This window comes from Sceloporus undulatus, chromosome 2 (genome assembly GCF_019175285.1).
Source record: "Sceloporus undulatus isolate JIND9_A2432 ecotype Alabama chromosome 2, SceUnd_v1.1, whole genome shotgun sequence".
NCBI lineage: Eukaryota > Metazoa > Chordata > Lepidosauria > Squamata > Phrynosomatidae > Sceloporus > Sceloporus undulatus.
The window spans coordinates 93,391,968-93,412,004 of NC_056523.1; the positions used below are offsets into that span (position 1 = coordinate 93,391,968).

Genomic DNA, 20,037 nt, shown 5'->3' on the forward strand with positions numbered 1-20,037 from the left:
CACTAAGTGGGTACAAAATTGCAGACTATGTGCATTTTGGGTTGTCCTTGTCTCTTCTCCAGCTCACATTTCATTTTCCTGCTCCTGATGTCCAGAGTCTTCCTTGGTATAATTCTGTTTTGTTAGTTCTGCCTGAAGCGTCAAAAACTTCTCATTACCGTTGCCATAGCACAGATGGCGTGCAGAAGAAACAATGTAAAAATGTTAAGCCCTTGTTCCTAAATTAAAGGGCTGTTTTTTTTAAAAAGTTTCATATCAATAGCTGCAGTTTTAAAACAGTTGAGAAGACACTGATGTAGAAGAGAGCAAGCAATGAGAAATCACAGGAAACCAAGAGATTTGAAACAAAATTTTGCAGTATGCTGTATCTCTGTTGGCAAGATACTTCATTTCATTCTACACCCCAATCAAGTTTTCAGTCCCAATTCCCTGCAACAGTCAGCTAATATTCTGTGATCACTGAGTTGCATAGACTTTTTAATGGACTTTTTCATAAAGTTTTTTAAAAGACTTTTTTAAAAAAAATCTTGCATTCCCCCACATCAAATAGTTCCTTCTTATTAATGGAGGTATGTACAAAGTTATCTTCCAAACCAAGAAGGACTCTGTGAGTGCACTTCTGCACATGATATTAGAAATACTGCAGCTGAGAATTAAACCAGCATTTCTTTGTGAAGTCTATTTCACAAATCTATATCCCTGTATGTTCTGTTGGCTCTAGCCCAGTGCCATTATTCATTTTTGAAATTATTACTTACATTGAAATTGGATGAATTCAGCACCTTTGCATCTTAATAAAAATACATATGTAAACTTCATGATAAAAATGTGTTGCTTTTCCAAAAAAGGCAGGATCCAGAAGAAAATTTAGATGGCAAATACTGCAATTTTTGTGCCCAGCTTGCAGCAATAGTAATCAAGCTGTGGTCCTTTGAGTACACAGGCCCTATCACATTTATCTTTTTCATTCCCAACAGTTCTTTAATAATTATTTTTCCCTTTTACATCCAGTACTGATATGTTTCTGGGTTGCCAAACTATGTTCTTGCCAAACCTCCTTTATTTCACTTTTTAAAAAAATGAATTGTGAAACTATTCTGTTAACTATTGATAGATCTGACTCTATAGCCAGTCGACCAAGGTGACTGAAGTTGTGCATGAATGAGGTGAGAGTGTAGGGCCAATAAAATCATGGGAATCAGCGGCCAGTCTACACATAAGTGTGCATAATAATACTGCGCATCCATGTCAGCCATCAATTGTCTTCACTTTCCTGTGCAAATTCATATGTATTCACATCTATTCACCCTTCATCTTCCAAAAATGTGCAGCCATCCAAATTCATGCAAGGCAGGCAGATGGCCACATGTGCGACAATGCACATTATGTTGATTTCCACAGCTATTCTGGTGAAAACTGTGAAGCTTTTTTCTGTGGTGTTTAAGGAGTTTTCAGTCCGCCTCCCAGCCCAAACTCCTGTGAATCACATGTGGCTGGATCACATTCTATTCTACTGGAATGAGGAAATTTTCATTGTGTAAACTAGCCCAAGGACTGATGCTGATTTGTCTTTCCATTTGTTGTCAGTGGAAACTGCCAGGGCAAATCCATTCCTGTGGTAAGGCAAGACCTGAAATGGAATTCCTGTCATACTTGAAGAAATTACTCCAAAACTCTATTGGTCTGAATCTTTACGTTGGTTTCTTACATTGATGCAATAGTGCAATGTGTAGCAGCAAGCTGAGGGGAAACAGCAGACAAAGCCATCTCTGCCAGAAAGCCATCCTGTCAGCTCCTGGCCAGTTCAACTTTTATCTGTTGAGAGAGATGGTTTTCACTCCCATTCCTCTGTGACTGTCATGGCTATAGCCATTTGACCTGTTGTCCACCTGTCACTTCCGTGCCATCATATTTATATTTGGCAGTAGAACTGCACCCTTTATGTCTGTTAGAAGTGCAAACATCACTCCATATCCACAGATTCTTTATCCATGGATTCAACCATCCACAGTTTGAAAAATATATTCTTTTAAAAATCCAAAAAGCAAATGCTGATTTTGCCATTTTGTTTGAGGGATACAATTTTACTATGCCATTGTATATAATGGGACTTGAACATCCATGGATTTTGTTATCCATGGGGGTCCTGGAACCAAACCCCAGCAGATACCAAGGGACCACTGTATTTAGTTTAATAGGAGCTCAGAAAGTTGTCTTCATGCCTGGGAATGGATCATAGTGTGATTGGAAGGATAGTTCTTAATGATCACCCTGGAGCTCGGCCTTTAGCCACCTTATGTTATAGAAGACAACTGCTCTGCCAACAATAAAAGTAAAAGTAAAACCTAATATATTACCTGTAATAACCGCATATGCTGTTATTATCAGTAAGTTCCATTATGGATGTAACACTGCAGACTCCAGGCCATTAACCTTCTCTGAAATGATTTAAGTTGCTGGGAAGAATTTACTGTACTGTAGTATAAATATAGTGGGAGGGGGAGAGAGGTGCCACACACAAATAAAGAATACTGTGTGCATCTTGTACTGTATATACCTAGGAGTCCATCCGTTGTATATAACTTGTAAGCCAAGGCCTTGTGGAGGAGACTAAGGGCTAGAATTGTATGGTGGGGGCAGGAAATGTTTCTTGGTCTCTGCATAATTTATTTATTTTGGTTTCCCCCCCCCCATGTAATTGAGGGCCATGAGGTCAGGCAAAAAAAGAAGAAGGGGGGGGTCCACTCTGCTGAATGCAGTTTTATCTCTGCAATGATCAGTCATTCCATGATCCATCAACGCTAGATAGTGTACTTATTTGCTATTATTTATTAAGATGTTATCAAACTCTCCAGCAGTCCTGATTTGGCAGGAACAGTCTCAGTTAATCCTCTGCAGTTGCACTTTTTCAGCTGCTTTGAAAATAGCCCAGTTTCTGTTTCCTCCTCCCACATTGTCCTTAACTTACTTCAGTTGCTGAAATCTGAGTTCAGGTTGCAGAAATAGTTTACACTGAATTACTGTAACTCAGCATGGGGGGGGGGGGGGGGAGAAGAGGAGGTGGAATCTTGCTCTTTCCAGTAGTCTTAGGCAAAAGCATATTGCTACAGCCTTTCTTAGTTTTTTTGTTCTTCCTCATTAATCACTTTTGTCATCATGGCCACACTTGATGTTGCTTGGTCACAAGCATCCCGATTTTCATCTGTGAAATGCTGGAAGGGTGTGCTTTAGGATTTGAGTTTTCTCAAGACAGGGTTTAGAGACCTTGGACACCAGATAAGCACATCTTCAAGTCCATGGGCTACAAAGAGGTATGAGCCATGTACATTTGGAACATCAAGCCCTGCTTTCGTTTGTATTTACTGAACCTGAGTTGTTATCCAGTGACTGAACCATGAGGCTAGTGCTGGCAGAGCACTCTGAGGGTCAGGTTACAAGCTACTGGGCTATTCATTTGGAAGTATATTAGGGATGGGGGAGAAGTACATTTTCATAAGCAGCAAAGATGAAGCCTAACATAAATCATTCTACTTCATTTTCTTTCCCAGCCCTAATGGAATTGTACAAGTGTAAACATGACTTTTTTTTTTTAAAGAAAGCTTGCAAATAGCCAGCTTTTAGAATCTTAAATAAAAGGAAGAAAATGCATGGCTGAGTTTAAAACTTCCTTTCTGCTTGATTCCTGATTGAAAACTGTATAAATTATTATAGCTTTAGGGTAGTTGTAACTTACAGTAAGAATGTGGTGGAAGGTTGTAATGCTTTATGGTTCTCTTATGGTACTCCAGTTACATTTTTTAAAAAATTGATTTACCATTCACCCAATTTATTCTGTTTCTTTCTGCTTTCAGGGGGGAAAAAACCCTAGATAGCGGGTATACTATCCTGCTCAATGTTTTTAAGCATCATATCAAGGGTGGATGTAAGTGTACTCTTATAAGAGGTGAAGTTGTAATCCTATCTATACTTACTTTGGAATAAGTTTTATTAACAAATATAGGGCTTACTTCAAGTTAAACAATCACAGGATCAGGTTTCCACATTTACCAAGTAGTGTAAAAGCTGTAACCCTAGTTTCTGGAGAAAAGCTCCTTTGAACTCAGTGAAATCTGATATTCTGATTTCAGCTGGACAAGTCTCAGTAGTAAAGTTCAGTGGTCCATACTCTCCAACATTTCACAGATAAAAAGTGGGACACATTTGGTAAAGCAACATCAAGAGAGCAAAACGTATGAATGAGGAAGAACAGAAGAGCTAGGAAAGGGTGCAACAGTTTGGTTTTGCTTAAACCCAATTTGAAGCAACAGAAGTAAGCCAAAGACAAAGTGGGAAAGTAGGAGGAAGAGAAACTGGGACATTAAAGATATACAGCTGAAAAAGTGGAATAGTAGATGGGTTTTTTGTGGGTTTTTCGGGCTATGTGGCCATGTTCTAGAACATTTTTCTTCCTGACGTTTTGCCAGCACTTTTGCCAGTCAGGAAGAAAAATTTTCTAGAACATGGCTGCATAGCCCAAAAAAACCACAAAAAACCATGGATGATGGCCATGAAAGCCTTCGACTTCACATTGGAATAGTAGATGTTTAATCAGGATTGTCTCTGCCAAACTGTGACAGTTGGATGGTGTGACAGTCCACAGTCAGCACTGGTAAAGCCTCATAAAGACAGCAAGAGATTAGGAAAAATAAATCCAAACTCAGCAAATGCAAAACAGCACCATGGTCAAAACAATGTCCAGAGAATCAGACAAGTCAAATGTTGGGGATTCTATGTTTGTTTCTACTCCAGGGTCAGATGATGGCAAGGCAAGACATGATAGGCTCCAGATATTCCAGAAATGCAAAGCAGCAGATAAGATCTGGTTGAGGAATTCACCCCTTCACCCAAAAGAGAAGTGTTCACTTGTTTCTTTTTCTCATTACTCTTGTTTTCAAAAAATTAGGCCATTTTCTTACTTTATATGGCTATTCTAGCCACTTCTTGACACTGGGCTTGGCTGGGGATGGTGGGATTACAGTCAAATACATTTGGAAGATCCTGGGTGGTAGAAGGCTGGGGTACAGTTATGCCAGCACAGATCAGAAGCCACCTTTGATACATTGGCCAAGGTTTGAAAAGGTTTGTATATATAATATTACCATATATTGTTTTACATTCTTGTATAAATATTTGAAGGGGTGTCATATTGAGGATGGAGCAACCTTGTTTTCTGTTGCTCCAGAGAATAGGACACAGAACAATGGATTCAAGCTACAGGATAAGAGGTTCTCCTTCAACATTAGGAGGTACATCTGACTGTAAGAGCTGTTCAGCAGTGGAACACAGAGAGTGGTGGAGTCTCCTTCTTTGGAGGTCTTTAAACAGAGGCTGGATGGCCATCTGTCAGGGGTGCTTTGCGCGTTCCTACATGGCAGGGGGTTGGACTGGATGGCCCTTGGGAACTCTTCCAGCTCTGTGATTCTATTATTATTCTTCCTTATACTTGGCTGAATCCTTTTTGCTGGGGTGGGGCCCTCCACCCACTTGAAATTAAATTCAGGGAGAAAACATGTTCCAAGCTGTGCCACAAACTTTGGAAAGGAGAAATAAACCTCTGCTTGTGTGGCAAGAAAGAAATATACATACACTTATACTAATGAGGAGAAAAATGACTGTTAATTAAAGCCGGAGCTAGAAGATGGATCTGAACTCCAGAGCCTTTGAGAAGCAGTTGTAGAAGCTGTGCTTCATTATGGGTCTAGAACATGATGTGAATGTGAATGAGGAGACAATTAAGGCACTTGCTGAGTGTTCCACCGGAGGAGACATTTAATTAGCGGTAGGACCTCAAGCTGTAAAACCTGTAGATTGCTGTCAATTCTGAGTATGGTGGCAAATTAAACTTATAATGAAAGGAAAGTGAAATTTAGAGATGCTGGTAGCATTTGAAGGGACTGGGACGATGGACGGTTGCCTCACCATATTCTTTAATGTGGCACATCAGGGCAGAGCCCCTTGTAAGGGAAAATGAACATGGAAAAAAGAGGGGGACAGTTAAAAGTCAAAAGAAGGAACTTGCTTTTCAGAAAATGGGAAGAAGCACTTGCCCTTTGCTAAGGGCTGCACACTGAGGAAATATATTTACAGATTTGGACTATTTGGCTTAGAGTGGTCATCAGCCAATCCGCAATCTTGGGGGAACTTTTACACTTCACAAGTGGAATGTGTGCGTAATGTAAACAGTCCTGCAACTTGATGTCAAAGTAACTATTTGTGCATTGAGTTGGGGTTGATGGAAGCTGCTTGCATACAGTTTCTTTAAATATGTTACTTTACACCATTCACTAAATGCTAAACATTTATCAATCTTTTATCTTACTTGCATGAATTTCTGAGCTTGCATAGTCAGTGACCATGCTGGCTTGTATACTGTGTGGAACTGTAGTCCAACCTAATAGCTTTTCTGACCTCTATCTGCTTTTCTTTGATCAAGATAGTAAATTGACAAAAGCAAACTTTTGCAAATAAAGGTTAATTGACTGGAGTATTTGAAGGGGTCAAGACTATGAAGTCCTTAATTTTATGTGGATCCAGGAGACATATTCCTGACTGAAAATCTAGGTTGGTTCATTTAAATGAAGAGTTCATAATATTTAATTTAATGTTTATGAGCAATTATAAAGACTGAAAATGAAACTGAGCCAATTTTGTCTGGGAAATCTTGTGTTTAGGATTGGAAACCTGAACAGAAAAATGGAATTCCTCCAGCACACTTTGTGCATTCTTACCTTTCTATTTTGACGATTACCAACTAATTTAGTGGTATCATTTCTCATAATATTTTAATTTCAGCAGCTGGAATTTTAATAAACCAAGACCTGAGTCCTATAGAGTTATTCCAGAAAAAGTCTAAAAGATTTGGTGAATCAGTTGCTGAGTTTTACCTTTCTAGAAATGAAAATGGAATGTGGCCTCTCTGTTATAGTCATCTAGAAATCATCATAAGGAAATTGCTATAACATTATAATGGGCAGTAGTGATATTTAATCTAGGCACTTTTTAGACATTATTCTTGGTCCAAACAGCACCGTGACAAGTATGGAAACAGTAAAGGAAAGAATTTATCATGGACAAAGCATTCTTGAAACAACTAACACCTTCTCTGCTGTGCAATAGGGATATAATCCTTTACTAATTTTGTTCTCAGAGGAAGCAACAAGTTGATCCCACTGTGAGTAAGTTGTTGAAAACTGCACACAGTCTGCTTACAGTTCAGGACTTATTCTGTGCAAAATTTGCACATAGTATGTGCAGAAAACAACATTATTTCTGCATAGATTATTTTCTGTGCAGAAAATGCTATTATCTGCACAGAAAATGTAATAGTTCAAGATGTGGTGGTGGCGGTATGTGCCTTCAAGTCATTTCTGATTTATGGCGAGCCTCAGCTAAACCTATTAAGGGTTTTTTTTGGGACAAGATTTGTTCATAGGAAGTTTGCTATTGCCTTCCCCTGAGGTTGAGAGCATGTGACTTGCTCAAGGTCACCCAGTGGGTTTCATGGGTGAGCTGGGAATTGAATTCTAGCTTTCAGAATCATGATTCAACACTCAAACCATGCGCTACACAAAAGATGCATGTGGTGTTTTTGCAAAGAATGTATCGTTTTCAGTACAGGCAATACCATTTTTTATTTCTGTGCAGAAATATATTTTCTGTGCAGAAAATGAAAGTTTTGTGGAGAATAAGTCCTAAATTGCAAAGATTCTTGTCTGTCCAGGATTCTTCTCATCGGGGTTTCCTGAAATGTAAGAAACATGTTTTTTAACCATTTTTGAAATATTTTCTAATATTCTTTCCATCCCTTCTGCAAATAGCACCTTGTCTACATCCTTGTGCCATTTTTGTTGCATCATAAAAACTGGATATACAATGAGAGGGTTTTTGTTTCTGTTGTTTTGCAAAAATATTCAAGTAAAAGAACTCAAGAAGTTCAGAATTTGGAAAAGTTTAAAACAAACAAAAACTTCCACTCCTCATCCCTGAGCTAGTGTGAGTAGGCAAGATGTGAGCAACATATAGGGTGGGTGGGGAACTCCCTATTTATAAAGACCAAGATTTCTTATTGAAGGCCAGTCATGGGGAAATGAAACAATAAAAACTTCTGGCATCAACAGCCACAAACCAGCATGATGTAGTTGGCTAAAAAAGCAAAAGCAAATGTAATTTTAGGTTGTATTCACAGAAGCATATTATCCAAATCATGACATGTAATAATTCCTTCTCAGCCATCATACCAGAAGGGGGGAAAGCCAGAGTTTAGAAAAAAGGCCCCCCCCCCCTTTACTACAACTCAGAGAATTTTGAACGTTTTAGTTCAAAAAAGTAACTTTACCAATATTAACTTGTGTAAAAAGATTCATAACTTTTATGTTGCTTCTGCCTCCACCATCCCAATCTTCTCTGCTTCTAAATCTCTCTCAATGAGCATGAAGTTTTACAGAGTGCTTGTGGGCTTCACCATGAGTAGAACCTGTGTGATCAGGACATCTGCTTTGTCAGGGTTCTCCATCCTCCTGAGGTTTTGTTCATGTTTGAATGACCATTTGAAGCAGGCAACATCATACATGGAAGAGCAACTCCCACAATCTGCAAATTGTGCTGGCTGGAGGATTCTGAGATTTGGCCAGAGTACAGTGGTTTGCAAAATCCAGAAGAGTTGGCCTTCAACTTCCAGAATTCCTGACCACTAGCCTTTCTGCTTGGGACTTCTAGGAATTGAAGTCCAAACCATCTGGAAGACCAAAAGTTGAATACCACTGCTACTCTGGAAGCTAAGTTCAGTGTCAATTGGATCTACAAAGGGAGGGTGTTTCACAGGTAGGGAGCCACAGGTGAGAAGGCCCTTTTCCATGTCCTCATGCAGTGTATTGACTCCAGTGATGGGACACAGAAGCAGGCCCCTCCAACAGATGTTAATCCTCAGGCCAGTTGAGTACCACAGATACTCAGCGCTTTATAATGCAGTACTGGGTGTGTTTAACTTATGTTACTATGATAATAGGAAAGTGGAGAGCCAGCATGGTGTAGTAGTTTGAGTGCTGGACTACAACTCTGGATACCAGGGTGTGGGTCTCTGCTTGGCAATGGAAACCAACTGGTGATATTGGGCAAGTCACACACTCTGCCTCAGGCAACCCCTCTCCCCAAAACAAATGTTGCCAAGAGAACCTTGTGATTCCACCATTGTTTTAGGGTTACCAGAAGTCAGAAATGACTTGAAGGCACACAACAATAACAATAGAAAACTAAACAGGAATAATATATGGCATTCAGCAGCTCAGCACATAAAAACAAAAAGAAAGCCAGAGCTTCTCACTTGTATTGTCCAAGTGCTGTCTTAACATCCTTTTGCAAATTGCTGACATAATGATCATTGGCAACCTTCCTCTCATCCATGTGAATAAATGCTGGGCTTCAGAGATTCTTTCCGTTCAAGATGAAAATTAAAAACAACTGCCACAATAGCCAGCCAAGCTTGAAGGTTGATCTTTGTGCTTCAACTCTGATAAGATGAAAGATCTGTGGAAGGATGAGACTGATTTGTGGAAATGCAATATTTACTGAACTGTAGAGTAGAGGGCAGCACTAACAAGGTTTGTGAACTTGATCTGTCTACTGTTGCTCTGTCTCTCCTTCCTTAATTTTCAGTCTTTCCAGCTGTCTCCATTGCTACTTGCAATTGCTAATTTAATTTTTTTGTATATGTGACTGCAGTCTTTTTGGAGTTTAAATGGCTGGGGTGCTCAGTGGGGAACATTAAGACAAGATGCAAGACCAAAGTAACAACTGGAGATAGGAGACTCAATCCTGCAACATGTCCGCACTTCTCTGCCAATGATGGGGAATATTTGGCCCTTCATGTTTAGTTGGGACTGCAGCTCCCATTGACTGCAACTAGCATAACCAATATTGATGAGAGTGGGAGTTCTACAACATTTGGAGGTTTACATGTTCTTATTCCTTGTTCTTTACAAGCCAAGCACCTGCATCAATTCATAATCCTACAAATGGCAAAAGAAAAAAGATATTATTCATTAGGTGGTGTACACCAGGGATTTTTTAAAATTGCATATATGAGGATTATCCTATAATTATTTCATTTAGTGTGCAGAAGTTCACATTTCCTCATTTCCATTCTTCAGTCACCATTGGCTTAATCTGTAACAAACTACATTTTGTTTTTCACTGTGTTACATATGCTCTGAGAGGAAAGGATGATCAGTCAAATGTGATTTCTTGATCCCTCTTCAAAAGACAGGCCCAACTCCATCAGGCCTGAAGAAGAAGAGTCCTCCCTCCTGGCCAACTGTCATCTTCCGGCCTGGGAGGGAGTGAAAAGACAGGCCCAACACCATCGGACCTGGCCTCTTTTAAGAAGCAGAGCAGTCCCTCCAGTTCATCTGCCTTGGTCCAGGCCTCAGAAGGAGAGAACTGCTGGACCTGATCCCCTTTCCCACCACCATTCCCTTCTCCTTTTGTGTCATGTCTTTATAGATTGTAAGCCTGAGGGCAGGGAACTGTCCAATTAAAAATAATAATAATTGTAAGCCACTCTGAGAGCCTTTAGGGCTGAAGGGTGGGGTATAAATAACATAAATAAATAAATAACAAAGTTGACAGACCTTTCTGTTTTATGTTTGTGTCTTTAAACCTATGGGAATACTGTGTTCTGTTTTTCTGCCTAAAACTAACATTGAACAGAGAATGTATAAGTTCCTATCCCACAAATGGGAAGAAAGAAGGATAATTGATTTGGATCCTGCTGATGTCATGATCAGTATACCTTGGTATAATAGGACAACTGCTGTAGGGTTGAGCATGACATCAGACACTTATGGTTTGAATATAGGACTATGGGGACATTTGAACTTGGCAAAACTATGTGAATATGGAAAAGAGTCCAAATTGGCACTGTTGTTTTGCCTTAGTACTGACTGTGCCATGATAAATTGGGATAGTGGTACATTTAGAGATGCATATGTTCATCAGTTCTCTATTTTGCCTCTCATGTTTTCCTTGTCTCACCTCTGTGCCCGATCTAGAACTCGGAGAGGGCAGGGTTCAGGTCCTTGCTCTGCCATGGAAACCTATTGGGTGACCTTAGGCAAGTCATACTCTCTTAGCCTCGGAAAATGGCAATGGCAAACCCCCTCTGAATAAACTTGCCAAGAAACCCCTTTGATAGGCTAGCCTTAGGGTTGCCAGTCCAAGCCCTCATTAATTAGAATCCTGAGGAAATCCTGATTCTCTCTACTTATGTGTCCCAATCCAAGCCCTCGTTAATTAGATTCCAGAAGTAATCCTGATTCCCTCTCCTCATGTGTCCCAATCTGAGTCCTCATTAATTAGATTCCACAATAAATTCTTTTAGTCCAATGTTTTACTTTGCCCTTCCTTGTCAAGCTGAGACACTGATGTTGTATTTTCCTGCTGTAATAAAGAATTCACCTTGCTTACTCTCTGCATGCTAACTGCTCTCTGGAGAGTACTAAAGTGTGCTTAAGCATATTGCAAAGGTTTATTCAAAATGTCTGTGGCTCAGGCAGTCATTTGAAATATTCCATCTTTGCCCTGTCACTTTAGGCTGGCATGATTCGCACCGACAAGGACGAGTATTTCATTGAACCTCTGCAGAAGGGGAAGCATGAGGAGGAGGAAGGTAGGACACATGTGGTATACCGCAGGGCAGCTGCCAAGAAAACACTTCCCAGTGAGCACCCAGATATCCAGCATAGAGGTAAGGCTGCGATGTTAATGACAAATGTTGTTAAAACCTTGGCTAAAAGCATGTACCCAATAACTCATATAATTGTTAAGTTACCATTACATTTATGACCTTGCTGAGGGATGTTCCTCTTGTTTTCTTACTATTTTTTGGCTTTTACTGGTAAAGTGAAAGAAATAATTGTTTTAAATGACTCATGGTTATACAGGTTTTGAGGCAACTTCTTGAAGACATTTTTTATTCTGCCAGTGCTGAAATGAAAATGTTGGACAATGGTGGCCTGCTGGACCCTAGCAGAGTTTCCAGGAAAGAAACAATCAATGGGAACAGATATGAGAATGGTCCCTGTGCAGATCTGCATGGTGTAGTAATTTGAGTGTTGGACTATGACTCTGAGAATCCCCCTGGATGACCTTGGGCAAGTCATATTATCTCAGCCTCAGAGGGTAGCAATGGCAACCTCTTCTTGAATCATTCTTGTCAAGAAAACCATATGATTGGGTTGTTACAAGTTGGAGTCTCAAACTGAAGGCATATAACAACTACTATTGCTTACTGGTTGCTGGTCCCACCACAACAGAGAGCTTAAGAAGCCTTGGCATAGCGAATGCAATGTTATAATATCCATTGTATTAAGAGTAGGCAAAGGATGAACCTAAAGCTGTGCATGGCCCCCTTCATAAGTCTGCTTTTGCTGTCCTTGATCTCTCCAGATTCCCTGGATTGTTCTTTTTTGGCCCTCAAAAGGGTGAGCTGTCTCTTCTGGAAATCTGCAGCAGTGGAAGTTTACATTTCAGTAGGTTAGAAAGCCACATTGGACTGTTTAACATCAAAACCAACCTGTTTTGAAAAGCAGACATGGGCTTTTGGCACTTCCAGTTTTGTTTCTTTTTTCCATTTTGAAGGATTCTTTTAGCTGTCCATGGGACCCCTTGACCTCACTTGAATTGCTCACCTTTGCCCTAAGACAATGGGTCAGTCACTCTCTGTGTTTCATTCTGACCTGCCTAAGAAGCCTGTTGTGACAGGAAAAGCAGTGAGAACCACTTTGAGGTAGCCTGTTCTACTGGCAAAGAACTCTTGCCATTAGTGAGTTCTTCCTAAAGTTTAGTCATAATCTCTTTTCTTGCAGCCATTTCTGATATTCTGGCCAAATTGTCCCCCCCCCCTTAATCTACTTTCTTTCTTTGCTTATTAGATTAGAAATTTTTGATTAAAGAGTTTCTTCCCAACAGTTTAACTTGCTTTTGACAGAAGGTCCCAACCGGTGATTCGCAAGACCTCTAGTTATAAGCATCAATCGGCAAGGGATGGCAATGACATCTCACCTCAGATTTGGAGAACTGCTGCTAAGCATGGACAACTTCCAGGGGTAGAGGGCTATATTGTTCCCTTGAACCCAAAAGAGTGCCACACTCCCATTTTCCCCTTGTATGCTTCACCCATTCCAATTTCTTCTCACTATTTTTTTTAAAAAAGAGGAAAAAAAATGGCCAGTAGTGTCTGTCCGAAGAAAACAATTGGCTATTCTGCCCTGTTGTTGGGCTCTCCTTACTTGCTTTAGGCCTATTTGGGCTTAATATTGGCCTGGATCTGCAGCAGAGTGAGCAGCAATTTTCCTGTTTTGTCCTTGGGATGCAAACCAGACTCTCAGCCCAAAATCACAGCTTCCCATGGAGTTACCAGGAGAGAGCCAGAGCTCACCAAGATGTTGACTGAAAAGCAGACGTAGTCCACTATGGTCTGAGTCATCCATGGTTCATTACAGAGTCCAAGCAGGGAGTACAAAGGATAGTTGAGCAGAGTAGTCAAGACTACAAGCAAAGTTCAAGGCAAATGGGCAAACCATCACAGAACATGGGACCAGTGCTATTTTGACCAAGAAAGGTTGGTTGTTAGCAACATTCATCTGTGGGAGGTGCTGGTTCATTTATACTTTGTCCAGGTCTCATGGGTGCACTCAAATTTCAGGGTGTTTCCTGTACAGTGGACTCTCTATATCTGTGTACTTGCCATCCGTGGATTTCAGCATCAGCATATGACAAGCACCCATTGTCCCTCTTTCCAGAGAGGCAACTGGAGACCAGGGAGGGTCAGGAAGGAGGGGGGAAAGGTGCATGCCTCTTTCTCTTCCTCCCCCGGTTCAGTCCCTGGCCTTCAGCTGCCTTCAAAGAGACAGCTGGAGACTGGGAAGGGTCAGGAAGGAGAAGGAAGAGGCACGTGCCTGTTCCCCCCTCTTTCCCAACCCTTTCCAGTCTCCAGCTGCCTCTCTGGAGGCTGGGGACGGCACAGGGTGAAGAGGAGAACGAGGTGCACACCTCTTCCTCCACTTTCCTGACCCTTCCTGGACTCCTGCTGTCTCTTTGGAGGCAGCTGAAGGCCAGGGACAGCATGGGGGGAGGAGGAGAAAGATGTGCGCACCTCTACCTCATCCTTCCCAATGCTCTCCGCCCTCCAGTTGCCTCTCTGGAGGCAGCTGAAGGCTGGACACAGCACAGGAGGGGAGGAGGAAGAGGTGCGTGCCTGTTCCTCCTCCTTCCCAACCTTCCTCAGCCTACAGTTGCCTCTCCAGAGGCAGTTTAAGGCTGGGGACAGCACGGGGGAAGGAAGAAGAAGAGATGCACGCCTGTTCCTTCTTCTTTCCAATCCTCCCCTAGTCTCCAGCTGCTGGGGACAGCATAGGAGGAAGGGGAGGAAGGGGTGTGTGCCTCTTCCTTCCCGACCCTCCCTGGTCTGCAGCTGCCTGTCCAGAGGTAGCTAATGGTCATGCCAGAATAACCATCACTACTATATCTCTCCTTTCTGATTGTGTGGTTGTTTGTTCTAGAAAGACATTATCCAATTCCTCAGTCTGACTTGGGGGCCTGTAGTAGACTCCCACAATAGCATCCCTGTTGTTTCCCTCCCCTTTCATTTTTTACCCAGATGCTCTCCACCTGACTGTCAGATTTAAGTCCTGGATCTCTTCACAGGTGTAAATATCCCTGACATATAATGCTATTCCTCTTCCTTTCCTATTTGGTCTATTTCTCTTAAAAAGCTATTACTACATTGCAATCGTGAGACTCATCCCACTAGGTTTAGTGAGGCCTATTATATCTTATTTCCTTTGTTATGCTAGGATTTCAAGTTCATCTTAGTTCCCTTGCTGTGTGCATTTGTGTAGAGACATCGAAGACCATGAGTCCTCCCCACTAGCATCCTGTGTAAAGTTTTTTCCCTTCCACTGTTGGGTCCTTGCACTATTTGCCTTTCCCCCTATATAACAATTTGACTATTATCTCCAGCCCTTGATGAACTGCTGCCTTCCAAAATACTTTCTCCCTCTCCCACATAACTCAGTTTAAAGCCCTCCTGATCAAATTTTGGAGAGTATTGACAAAAACATTTCTGCCAACTGGTGGGAGGTGCAACCCATCCCTTACCAGAATTCCTGCCTTATGAAACCACAGATCATGATCCAAGAATCCAAATTGTTGTTGGCAGCACCATCTGCAGAGTCAGTTGTTCATATCCATTATTTTCCTCTCCCTTCCTGGACCATGCCCTTCAATTGGGAGAAGCGATGAGATGACAATCTGTGCATCCAACTTTTTCGGTTTCCTACCCAGAGCCTCATAATCCTTTCTGTTATTCTGACCCAGGGAGACAATACACTTCCTGAGACATCTTGTCAGGCCCACAAACCACTGCTTCTGTACCCCTCAGCAAGGAGTCCACCACCACCACACGCCTCCTCTGAGGCTTAACAGCAGCTTTTCCCTGAGGTAATACTCCAAGGGTCACTTGCATTTTCCCTGAGCACTGCCCTTGCTGTTTTTCCTCATCATCTCTGATGAGGAACAGAGCTTCAAATCAATTCTTCAGCTGCAAGCTTCAAGAATGATCACTGGCTTTCCTACTTCTGTGTGTCAATTGTCTATTTCCTTTTCATATGAAGTGACCTCCTCCCTAGGAAGTTCCTCTGTGTTCCTTATCCAGGACTGTCCATTCCATTCTATCCAGGAAAACCTCTTGCTCCCTGATATGCTGACATGTACATACCTGAGCCTCCAGCTCCTGGACCTTCTCTTCCAGCATGGCTACCAACTTGCACTTAGTGCAGGTGAAGTTAACAACATCCATAGACAAGAAGATAAATACCCCATCTCTGTTGCAAGTGACTGCAGCAGCTCCCTCACTGTCCATATTCATAAGTCTTAAGTAGTCACTGAAACAGGGCTGTGGGCTTTTCCCTCAAAAAATTCCCCCCCTTCAACACCCAAGTAAAACACCCCATTGGCCTAGCCTGTTCCCCAAAGTCTGTCACTGAGCTCAATAGACTGGGGCTATAGCTATATAGAGAGCTCTTGGCTGCTAGCTCCTTTCCCAGGCTCTGACTCACTTCCTCTGAGAAAAAGCCCCCCACAAGCCCCTTAAAAGAGAACCCTTCAAACACAGCTCCCAGGTCACCTTCTGCTCTGTGCTGCTCCTTGACTATTTGCAAAACTTCAGTGCATGCCTCTGGAAGCAGTTATAAAGAGCTAAGCTGCTAGCTCTACCTCACAGAAGCCACACTCCCCCAGGAACAAACCCAAGGTTGAAAAAACTCACCCAGTCAAAATGGCTTCCCGGAAAAAGCTCTTCTTTTTCTCCCTGTTCAGGGACTGGGCTTGAAAGCCTCTGGTAGCAATTATAAAGAGTTTAGGCTGCTAGCTACACCCCCAGTGACTCACTGAAGCACCACCCCTCAGGAATAAACATACCCAAATTAAAAAAAAACTCACCTAGTCAAAATGGCCTCCCAGAAACAGCTCTTCTTCTTTTTCTTGTGCAGTATAGTTTTGCTGCTAGTAACTATAGGGCATGAAGTGGCTTCCATTTGTGCAAAGAACAGTGAACTGGGGGGCTAGGTGGTTTGATTGTCTATGTTGGAAAAGCACATCTGTGTAGTTGACATTCTTTCTGATACAGTTTTCTGAGTTAATCACATGTTTATGCAGAGTATGGCAGTGTTGGGAAAATATTTAGCTATCACATATTTTTTCTTTCAAACAAAAGAGCTTGAACATGATCTACACCTTATGCTACTACTTTTAAACATCTTAGATGTTAAAATAAATATTTCTGAACAAATAGTACTTTGTTCAATCATTAATTCCATGTGTTCACTTGAGAGAATGCCACTTTGTGGCAACAATACTTCAGAAACAACTGGATGAAATACATGGCATAGTGTGTGGACTTGGAATGGGGTGAGGGACAGGGAGGGGTCAGGCCCACCCCAAGACTAGACTCAGAGTGCTCTACCCTACCAAAAGGATTTGGCAAAACTGGAAAACCAAGACTCTAAATAATTGCGCCTCCCCAGGAAATATACATAAAACCTGTCCCAAATGATAAAGTGCTAAGAAATATTGGGAGAACTTTTTGTTGTTGAGCCCACCCAGGAATACTAAAGGTTGCCTGCAATTATCCTTATGCTCACTTACTTAGGAGTGAGCTACACTGAACACATGGAGAGCATTTTCTAAGTACACATTGTGCTTCTAAGAGTCTTCATATTTAGAAATGTTTGAATAATAAAGGAAGAGAAAAGTAACCCCCCCCTTGTCAGTACTGGCAGGTGAGCAGGTATAACAATCTGTTATAAAACTGGTATAAAAACTTGCATAGCAATGTTAAGGCCCTCACCTTAAAAACAATTCTGAGGTCCTGGGCACATATTACTCTTGTTTGGAATTATTTTAAAATTTATTCCCATTTACAAACCTACTTTTGACCAAGGCTACCTCTTCCATGGGCTTGCCATCTGTGGATGGCCCTACTTTGTTTTTCCCAATGACAACATGCACACATGGCCATGCCAGTACAGTTGTGCACACGTCACACCATCACTGGAAATAATGTGACAAGTTCCTGTGGATTTTCCATCCTTGGGGGTTAGGGGTTGGTCCAGAACAGAATCCACCCCAGATATGAAGAGATGACTGTATAAGGGGTTCAATCAAACCCCCACAATTAAGATAAACAGATTACTAAAGTGTTACTTTTCTGTTACATTATTATTGGTGTTGTTTTTGTTACTTTTTACCAAAATAACCTAAAAGCAGGAAAAAGACAAAATGATCCCTCCAAAGCAATGCTTCATAAATAATGAATAAATGTCATACATTTCAAGAGTAGCAAGTTGTTACAATATTTTGCAAAAATGGCATGATTAGACCCACCTTAGTCTAATAGTCAACACGTCAGTCGTTGTCACTTGCATCTCTTGACTTGTTGCTTCCAAGCTTTGCATCTTTATATAGGTGAAATTAAAGTATCAAGCCAGTGTTTTTTCAAAGTTCGATCCTTCAGGTCTTTGGGACTTCATGTCTTGGCCAGTGGTCAGGAATTCTGGGAGATGAAGTCTGCAACATCTGGGGGCCTAAAGTCCTCAGATTATTTATTTATTTATTTCAGACATTTCAGACATGGTGATTTTTGCTGAGCTGTATTCTTTGGAGACTGCCAGGGAAATGAATAAGTTAAATATCTGCAAACCCAAACTCTATGGGTTGAAAGGAGTCACAAAGGCATGTCAAAAAAATCTTGCTTTTCATTGTAATGGAAGGCAAGACTATCCTATTCTTTCTATGCATCTGAGGCATAACATTTCTCTTATGCACACTTTAGCATTCTTCTATAATGTAAAGGGGTGAGAGGTTAATGTAAACAAGCTTATAAAAATGAGTTCGAAATCCATATTAGGGCTAATATAATTATTAGGCCAATAACAGGCACAATAGGATAAAAATGTGAAGATTTTAACATCCCTAGAACTCTGCATGAGCCAAGGTGTTACTGAACACAGATTGTGGGGGTTAATGAGGGTTAAAGCCAACTAGATGTTATGTTGCGATATTTAAATGTTCAGAATCTTGAACAGGAATGTTGGATGAGGAGTCTAGAGATGTTCAAGGCATGCTCAAGCAAGCAATGCAGTAGTTTCAGATGTGATCCTGAGCTGCCCATCAGACTGCTGAGAGTAAGAGAAGAAAAAGTGAGGTCTCCATTGCTGAAAATATAAAATCCAGCTGTTACTCAAGACTGTGGCCCTGTCTGCACAGGCCAAATAAACCAGGCTTCCTATGTCCTCTCAGTGGGGAGTCTGGATGATGCAGGGCCCAATCCCTGAGTTTGTGGCAAACAGTTTGGACAATGGGCCATTCAGCACCAAAACTGGGGTATACCCCTCTTAAGACAGATTTAAATAACTCCCTGTTTGCTCTGGATCTTTCTCCATTCCAGCACGTGTCAACAGTGGCATGTCACTCACTTTGAGGTCAAAATGAGTTGTGACTGATATGGGGGTGCCTCATTATGATCTCAAAATGAGTGACATGCCACTGTTATGCTAGGTGTCACAGCTGCTTTACACTGGAATGGAGACTGAGGACTGCTCCCTTTGCACCCTGTCATCCTGGGAGCAGCAACTGAGCAGCTAGCTAAGCAGTGACCAAGAAATCTCTCACCCATGCCAGCCTTGCAGCAAAGGCCAATGTGAAGAAGAGACCTCTTGGTTGCTGCTCAGCCAGCTGGTTAGTTCCTGCTCCTAGCATGACCAAGTTTAAGGGAGAAGCTTCTCCCCAGAGAGGAGGGACTCTCAATCATTCATCAGGTCAGAGAAAGGCACAAATTGGGCCAGATGCTCTGAACTGGAGACAGGTGTGGACTGGAAAGGGGACAGATTTTAACTACAAGAGCTTCTCCAAGACAAAGGACACTTTCCAGTAATTGAGCACAGTTACTCCTTCCCCAGAGATGACATCATCATCATCATCATCATCATCATCATCATCATCATCATCAATTGTACATATAACCTGCTCTTTAGAAACGCCCTAAGTATCTTCCCCACACAGCTTCAAGTGTTTACTCTCCCACAAAAAATGGTTTCTTCTGCTACCTCTTCTATCAGCCTGTCTGATGAAAGAAAGCAGGAGCAACAGTGCAACGGCAACCTGTCAGCCAAGTCCCAGCAAAGCTCACTCCTTTTTGCTATCACTTCTCCCCTATTACCAAGCCTCTAACTCTTTGCTCCAGTCTGTCCCAAAATGGTGCTGCTCTGAGCCACACAACTGATGCCCTGTGCCCACAACCCATGAGAATTCCCAATTGCCATACTAGCAAAAGATGCTGGTGAGCTTACATGGTGAGCAAAGAGTGGGAGATAGCACCATACAAAATGAGCAGCAAGGCTGTGTGGTGTTTTTTCAAGGACCCTGAAAAGAGGTTTCATGCATCCC

At 41.7% G+C, this 20,037-nt stretch overlaps 1 protein-coding gene across 1 annotated transcript in view; it reads left to right on the plus strand.

The window, feature by feature from the left end:
- ADAMTS2 (ADAM metallopeptidase with thrombospondin type 1 motif 2) overlaps positions 1 to 20,037 on the plus strand; it is a 338,354-nt gene that overhangs the window by 125,826 nt on the left and 192,491 nt on the right. Inside the window, exon 3 of the mRNA XM_042454658.1 lies at positions 11,626 to 11,779. Within this exon, the coding sequence (XP_042310592.1) occupies positions 11,626 to 11,779 (154 nt within the window). The remainder of the gene's footprint in view (positions 1 to 11,625; positions 11,780 to 20,037) is intronic.